Source organism: Pseudoliparis swirei, chromosome 3, assembly GCF_029220125.1.
Source record: "Pseudoliparis swirei isolate HS2019 ecotype Mariana Trench chromosome 3, NWPU_hadal_v1, whole genome shotgun sequence".
Lineage (NCBI taxonomy): Eukaryota > Metazoa > Chordata > Actinopteri > Perciformes > Liparidae > Pseudoliparis > Pseudoliparis swirei.
Window position 1 is genome coordinate 2,551,604 of NC_079390.1, and position 8,367 is coordinate 2,559,970.

Below are 8,367 nucleotides of genomic sequence, written 5' to 3' on the forward strand. Positions count from 1 at the left end.
CGCATAGGTGTTTGTGCGCGTAGGTGTGTGTGAGTGTTTGTGTGAGTGTGTGCATGTGTGTGCGTGTAGGTGTGTAGGTGTGTGTGTGTGTGTGACTGAGTGTGTGCGTGTCGGTGTGAATGTGCGTTGCGTGTGTGAGTGAGTGTGTGTAGGAATGTGTGTGCGTGTAGATGTGTAGGGGTGTGTGTGTGTGCGTAGGTGTTTGTGTGAGTGAGTGAGTGTGTAAGTATGCGTGTGTAAGTGTGTAAGTGTGTGGGTGTAGGTGTGTATTTGTGTGTGTGTGTGTGCATGTTTGCATTTGTGAGTGAGTGTGTTACACATGTTCAACATGTTCCCTTCACCTGTATCTGTAACCTGTGTTCTGTCATTGTGCATTACTCTAATATTATATATATATATATATATATAAATATATATATTATAATAATATATCAGATCACAGAGTTGACAAAGCTGCGTTGTGTGTTTATCCCACATCTTCTCTCCTCACTCGTCTTCCCTCCTCATCGTCTTCTCTCCTCACTCGTCTTCTCTCCTCACTCGTCTTCCCTCCTCACTCGTCTTCCCTCCTCACTCGTCTTCCCTCCTCACTCGTCTTCTCTCCTCACTCGTCTTCCCTCCTCACTCATCTTCCCTCCTCACTCGTCTTCTCTCCTCACTCGTCTTCTCTCCTCACTCGTCTTCCCTCCTCACTCTTCTTCTCTCCTCACTCGTCTTCTCTCCTCACTCGTCTTCCCTCCTCACTCGTCTTCTCTCCTCACTCATCTTCCCTCCTCACTCTTCTTCTCTCCTCACTCGTCTTCCCTCCTCACTCGTCTTCCCTCCTCACTCGTCTTCCCTCCTCACTCGTCTTCTCTCCTCACTCGTCTTCTCTCCTCACTCGTCTTCCCTCCTCACTCGTCTTCCCTCCTCACTCGTCTTCTCTCCTCACTCGTCTTCCCTCCTCACTCGTCTTCCCTCCTCACTCGTCTTCTCTCCTCACTCGTCTTCCCTCCTCACTCGTCTTCAGCCGTGATGAAGTGGGAGAAGCTGAAGCCTCCGGAGCCCGACGACCACATGTGCTGCTGCCAGTGCGACGTGGACCAGTACGGCTGCTGCTGCGACTGTGAGGACCTGGACGAGTCCTTCAACAGGTACGGAGGGGCGGAGCTACGAGAACTGAACAGGTGAACGTCCCAAAGGGACCAACTGTTCCTTTAATATGGCACCCTGAGGTGCCGTCTCAGAGCGGGGCGCTGAGTTAAAATCTAGATGTCAAGATAATAACATTTTTAGTTTTTGTTGCACTATATGATGCATATTCCTAAATAAGCTTTTTAAAGTTACTCCAAAGAAATTCTGTATTGCTAAATATTGCATCCATAACACACAGACAGCACTGGGAGGGCCTCTAAGCTAGGGGCTTTCTGGTGCCCCTAAATACTCCAAATTATATATATATATATATATATATATCGAGGAAATCTTGAGTATTGTATGTATATATAAAATACTATATATTTATATATATATATATATATATATTGCGAGGACATTTTGAGTATTGTATGTGTATAAACGTATATAAATATATATATATAGTGCGAGGAAATCTTGAGTATTGTATGTATGTATTCGTATATATACATATATATACGTATATATATATATATACGTATATATATATATACATACAATACTCAGGATTTCCTCGCAATATATATATATATATATGTATACGTATATATACATACAATACTCAAGATTTCCTTTCAATATATATATATATATATATATAAATGCAATCATATTAAGCCATTACAGCGACACTGTAAATCTTAAAATGTGATTTTAGAGTGTATTGAAATATTTTATTACTTTCCACCAAAGAAAAGCGCCACCGTAAAGGCCTCGTTCATGATTCTGAACGTTTGTGATGATGACTTGTTGACCTCTGACCTCTTGTAGGTGGCTGAAGGACCGCGCCCCTCCAGGTGGATGCCAGTCTTCCGTATGCGGGTCCATCGTCGAGCGACTAGAGATCTCTCCGATCCCGGTCCTGCTGCTGCTGCCCGTCCTGCTGCGGGTCGCCTCGCTGCACCTCCTGCTGGGTATCGTGGTCCTGACGGCGCTGCCCGTCCTGGTGCTGTGGTACTACTACGCCACGCACAGGAAGAGGCGGCGCACCCTCTTCTTCCTCGCCCTCGCCCTCTTCTCCCTGTTCTACACGTATTACCTCTTCGTCTCGGAGATCTTACCCCGCGGGGACGTCGGCCGGCCGCAGCAGTGCGCCGTGACCTCGGGGGTCATTCTCACCGTGGTGTGTCTCGTCCGCACCAAGAGGGGCCCGGGGTCCGTGGAGACCGCTCCCGACGGCGAGGACTCCGAGAGACGCCGTGGATCCGTCCGGTCGGCGGCGTCCTCGGGGATCGCGGCGGAGTTGCAGATGATGAAAGAAGAGGGCGTGTCGGGGAAATGGAGCACATGTCCCGCGTGCAAAATAATGCGACCCCCGAGGGCCGGGCACTGCCGGACATGCGGCTCATGCGTCCACCGCCTGGACCACCACTGCATCTGGTGGGTCGGATGTAACATACACTAGTGTTCAAAAGTTAGAAAATGTGGTGTTTTCCATGAAAACTCTCACTTTTATTTATCAAATGAATTGCAAAATTATTGGAAAATATAGTCAAGACATTGACAAGGTTATAAATAATGATTTTTATTGTAAATATTAATGTAGTTCTTCTTGTGGCTCAAAGGAAGGCCAGTTTTATAGCTTCTCTCACCAGCATAACTGTTTTCAGCTGCGCTCACATAAAAAGGGTTTTCAAGGGTTTTCTACCCCTCCGTTAATCTTCTAAGGCAATAATACAATGTACCATTAGAACACTGGAGATGGGCCTCTACACACCTCTGTAGAGACTTCATTAAACACCAGAGAATAGTCATTTACACATTAACTATGGAGAGAGAGTATTTATGATTAATTTAGTTATCTTCATTGAAAAATAAGGACATTTGTAAGTGACCGCAAACTTTTGTGTTTATGTTTATTGTGTAGCCAGTGAATACATTCTAAGTCATTAAATACGTTTATTTATCGTGCATTCACAACTAATTCAAGAAAATTTATTATTTAACGTTTATTAGTGGTTCTCAAATGGGGGTAGGTGGACCTCTGGGGGTACGTGAGATTGGTTTGAAATGTAATTTAAATGAGCATCCATTTTTAAAAAAGCCTTTAAAAATAGTTATTTAACAAATATTCAAATAAATATAAGTGTGAGTTCATAAAGGGAATGGTCTATATTCTGTATTAAATCAGAAACTGATGCCACAGCGCTGTGTCTTACATATTCTTTCCAACCAAAACTAGACTGTTGCTTAAACTGATCCAATCCTTCCAGAAAATAATGCCAGTCAAGGCCTGAAGACATTTATATGAAGAAACATTCACATTTAGAATAGGAACATCTACGGAAACAATTAAATGACCAGGTTTAGACCATAATGTATTCTATTTCGACCGTAATGTTGCGTAGGTGTAAATATCCACGACGTGTGTCTGTTGTGTCGAGAAGGATAAACAGCTGCGTTGGACAGGCAAACCATCGCAGCTTCGTGCTGACCCTGTCCGTGTTCCTGTTGACCTCTGTGCACGCCATCGGCGTGGTGCTGCGCAGCCTCTGCCCTCAGCAGTACGTGGTGACGGCGCTCCTCTACTGCCCCGGCGTCTACAGTCAGTCCAGGTACAGCGCTCGGAAGCACCTGTCAATCATACGGGATTCACACCGACAACCTCCAGGTTATCTTCTATCATACAGGATTGACTTCACTACCAGTGTGTATCTCAATTTCTCAAGCGCACTCACAAAAAAACACTTTCAAAATTCCTTCTTATGTTTTTTTTATTGAACAACATATTGTGCTTCAATTTGTTGGCATTGCAATCTAATGGCCTCATAAAGTGAAATGTATATAACCACTATATGTTCACTCTTTGTTTTATTGCAGCCAGTTGCTAAAATAAAAATAAAACATTTTATTTCTCCTTAATGTTCACTCAGCACCGCATCTTGACAGAAAAAACCCAAAATGTAGACATTTTTGCAAATTTCTTAAAAAAGACAAACTAAACTATCACATAAGTGAGTGAAAAATAAACTTTATATATATATATATATATATATATTGTGATGGAGGAATGAGTCCTTGTACCTAGGAAATGAGTTTCTCGTTCCTTCATTTCAAAGTTAATGGATTTCTTTTTGTGTTTTGTGTCAGATGTCTGAATTAAGATGGTGAATTCATATAAGTATTATTATGAATCATGTCTTAAGAAACAAGGATGAACAATAGACATATATTTGGCAAGGCGTGCATGCGTATACACATTTTACGCGTTATGATTTTCCCTCTTTTTTGCCTTAAATTGCATCATATTTAACCAAAATGAAGATTGTGAACACTGATTATTATGAAAAAAAAGAAAGGAAGTATTAAGACAGAGTGCAGCCGGTTTATTTTAAATTCAGAATGTGGTATTCTTTAAAATGCATTTCAAACATTAAGGCCCTAAATGATATAATACTGTAAAGTTACATTCTTTATCTCGGCAGCATGGCCCTCTGCTTCACCTGCGCCTGGTACAGCAGCATGGTCACAGGCGGACTCCTTTACCTGCTGGTGGTCCAGGTCGTGAACATCAGCTTCAACGTGACGGAGCGGGAGGCCCAGCTGGCCCTGAGGAACCATACGGGCCGGCGGCGCCTCTGGGGCCTCGTCGTCGACACGGGGGAGTATTCGCGCGGCTTCTATCAGAACTGGGTGGACTTCCTCACCATGGCGGAGGCCTCGGTTCCTCCTCGCTGCAGCCTCACTGACTTGGTCTAGTTTCTCTGTTATACTTCACGATAACAGAGTTTTTTTTACTACAGCATGACTTGATAATGACATCTCGGCTGATGTCTTCCAATGCTTGTTGCATTCGAGCTTTAAAAAAAGATTTTAACCACAAGCTGTTAATGTAGACTGCTTAAAAACTACACATTCACTCAGAAGAATGGTTCTTAAATGTTTCTGTAAAAGGCTGAAAAACCGTTTTAACTATCGGAAGGTTCTACATACATGTCATATGGTTCATAAGGGTTCTTCAGTAGTATGCTTATATATTTGATTTATTTGTATATATTTATTTTGTATTATATAATAATATAATAATAATATCATATAATAAATATATATATATAATTATATTATAATAAATATTATATTTATAAAAGAAAAATTATATATATATATAAATAATAGTAATAAATAGTAATATATAATATATATTATTATATTCTATCTTATTATTTATTCATTTAATAATATATATATTATCTATTATTATTTATTTATATACATGCTTTTTTATTTTATATATATATATATTATAATAATATAATTATATAATACTTTGTATAACTACACGTGCAGCCATTAAGGCTGCAGGCTCTTTCTTCGATGGTATTATGTATGTTCTCCATCTGCAAAATGTCATCATCATTTAAGCTGTCTGAGTAAAAAAATGTTGTCTGCATGCCAATTAAACAATGAAAAAACAATCAAGTTCAAGCAAAAGAAGAACAGTAGCGTCTCAGGTATCTTTGGATTCTTCCCTGTGGAGATCTTCTGAGTCAAACTGGGACAGATGCCATGCAATTCCCCTCAGCACTTTAATAAAAACCTGTTCATTCAGCATTACATCAAACAAAACACGGCATGAAAATCTGGCACAGGCCGATGGAGCACTGCACGTGACCCCCGTGAGTCAGTCATAACTATACCTGGAGCCGCTTCACTCATCTTCACTGCTATGACTGATGCAACTTGTATTAATGGAATAGTTTCCTCTGTATTACTCTGTTATTGATTTTTTTGTTCCTGATGTAATGGTTTTTGCCCATGGCGCTCCTCTCAGACTGTCCCGACCTACACACTTTAAGACGCGCAGGGTTTGTTCCTGTAAACAATTACACATATTATTTATTTATATTAAGCCGAAAGCCACAATGTATAATATTTAAGATGTATAAGTAAATCCATTCGCTGTTATATAGCATAATAAACAGCAAACTGAACAGTGTATGAGCTCCTGTGTTTTCACTCCATGCACTTCCGTTATTTCTCCATGATCAATAATGCACATCTTGGGTGGAGCCATCGATACATTTCCTCCATTAGAATCACTCAGGTGATCGTGATCGGGGCTCTGGAGTCTGGCGCCACCCTCAGGCCAGTCTGCGCATTACACCCCCACCCCTCTGTAGACTTGCACTTTGACCTGCTTGTGTCCCTTTGCCGGTGACTGCATGGCATCGTATGTGTCCTCAAGGTTTTCCTTTTACTTTTAAGACATTTGCAAAGCTGATAATTCCTAAATGTTTGAAACCTTCATTGCTTCTCCGTCTTCCCCCACAGATGAATAGAGGGTTACACTACAGACTAACGTCTCAAATCGCGTCCGAAAAGAGATTCTTCAAAGGAAAAAGTTTTGCGCAATGAAACTTTACGTCATGTTTTTATTGCCTTGGAGACTTTTATTCACACAACATCTTGAGAGAGAAGATAAACGGAGCTGATGATCTTGATTGATGTCGAATATTCCCCTGAACGCTAAGCAGCTGGACACTCGGCTAAAGAGGGAGGAGGGACGGGACAAAGTAAGAGCAGTGCAACACATCACGCTTAATCAGAGGTTATTGATCCTCTATTGATATGAAACTCACCACTCTTGGGAAGGAAGGCAATATTCTCGGGCAGGATGCCGGCCTTCAAGGAGAACTGCTTGAACTTCTCCAGCAGATCCGCTCTGAGGTCCACGGCACGGCCTGAGGGGACCACACCGTATTAACACTGCCGCTGTATGTATGCATCAGATTCATATGACGAGAGTGTGTCATCGTGAGAGTTACTGTAGAGTTTGATGACCGCGGTGGGATTGCTGTCCTTGCTCTTCACGGTGTGAGTCAGGGTGTACTCGTCGTACTTGACCTCCACCATGTACAGGTCGTTCACTTTCCCCCAGCCTGACGGAGGAGATGACGTGACAGTGGAAATTAATGTTGCATGCATGACTCTGTTCAGTGTGTGTGTGTGTGTGTGTGTGTGTGTGTGTGTGTGTGTGTGCGTGCTCACTTGTGTACGTGAACTTTCCAGGCACCTCGGCCTTCTTCGCCAGGTGGTTCAGTCTCCAACAAGAGCCGTCAGCGCTGCAAAGAACACATTGAAACAAGGTAGTTGTAGTTTATTTGACCTCCTTTCTTTCTCTCTCCGTCCTCTCACACTCACCTGAGACTAGAGTAGGATATTTCCAGGTCCCCATCGGCAGTCGGTGTCAAAATGGCAACGCCCACATTCATGCTGGCTCTGCGGTTCACAAACCACTGGGCGTTGGTGGCAAACCCAATCAGGTACCAGTTCCCCGCAACCTGTGGACACGCACACACACACGAGGTCAACGCCATCCAAACACACGCTCACTGTGGCCGGCACTCGAGCCGCTGGCACATTCAACTTCATCATCGGCTGCCAGCTGGAGCACCTGGAACAGGTGGTGGAGAGGAGGACGTTGAAGAAACTTGTGTCCATATTGGACAACCCGGACCACCCTCTCCACCCGGACCACCCTCTCCACCACCTCCTACAGGGACAGAGGAGTACTTTCTCCAGACGTCTCCTCACGCTCCGCTGCCACAAGGACAGATACAGGAGAACATTCCTGCCGACGGCTATGAGGCTCTACAACAGTTCACCTCTTGCCAGATCACCCTAACCCTTCATTTCATTTGCTCTGCACTCATATACACACTTTGCTTTTTGCACTCTGTCTATATTTAATATTTTTGTATTTGATTTGTCAGTGTTGTTGTGTGTTGTGTATGCATGTGTGTTGTATATTTACATATATATTTTGTTTTGTATTTTACTTTATCTTACTTGTACACTTCTATATCTTTCATCCCTGTTTCTTATATTTTGTGTTTTGTTTTTTATTCTTGTGTGTTGCTGCTACTGTCTCGACAAATTTCCCCTTGGGGATTAATAAAGTATATATCTATCTATCTATCTATGTATTTTTTAACGTCGTCCTCCATCACGACGACCATCTTCCTTTTTTTTTACACCCAATTGTCAAGTTTGTGAACAAGAATGTGATGGCAGGTTTTGGAAAAAGTTGCTTCCTCGTTATTCCCCCTAAATGTCACCTTACATATACTCAGTTTGTTCCACTGCCATCGGGAAGAAGATTCAGGACTATTAAAAACACAGACTAACCTCCATCACCACCCACCCAGCTAGCACTGCGGGGGGGGGGGGGCAAAATACACAATTACACTA

The 8,367-nt window shown here is 42.5% G+C and overlaps 2 protein-coding genes across 5 annotated transcripts in view; one reads left to right on the forward strand and one right to left on the reverse strand.

Moving 5' to 3' along the window:
• The window catches only part of LOC130191986 (palmitoyltransferase ZDHHC23-A-like), a 9,632-nt gene extending 3,520 nt beyond the window's left edge, over positions 1 to 6,112 (forward strand). Inside the window, exons 2-5 of one of the 3 annotated variants that reach the window (XM_056411792.1) lie at positions 1,010 to 1,133; positions 1,948 to 2,556; positions 3,564 to 3,731; positions 4,602 to 6,112. In XM_056411792.1, coding sequence (XP_056267767.1) covers positions 1,015 to 1,133; positions 1,948 to 2,556; positions 3,564 to 3,731; positions 4,602 to 4,875 — 1,170 coding nt within the window. In that variant the 5' untranslated portion in view covers positions 1,010 to 1,014 and the 3' untranslated portion in view covers positions 4,876 to 6,112. The remainder of the gene's footprint in view (positions 1 to 1,009; positions 1,134 to 1,947; positions 2,557 to 3,563; positions 3,732 to 4,601) is intronic. The other 2 variants (XM_056411793.1, XM_056411794.1) reach the window with 2 other exon arrangements.
• On the reverse strand, positions 5,682 to 8,367 carry LOC130191987 (lipocalin-like). 2 transcript variants are annotated; one of them, XM_056411796.1, is made up of 5 exons: positions 7,318 to 8,367; positions 7,165 to 7,238; positions 6,942 to 7,055; positions 6,756 to 6,857; positions 5,682 to 6,662 (listed from the first exon to the last, which is right to left on the reverse strand). In XM_056411796.1, the coding sequence occupies exons 1-5, from the start codon at positions 7,491 to 7,493 to the stop codon at positions 6,643 to 6,645; spliced, it is 486 nt and encodes a 161-aa protein (XP_056267771.1). In that variant the 5' UTR covers positions 7,494 to 8,367; the 3' UTR covers positions 5,682 to 6,642. The 2 variants fall into 2 exon arrangements, with proteins under 2 accessions (XP_056267771.1, XP_056267770.1); XM_056411795.1 differs by having other exon boundaries at positions 5,682 to 6,857.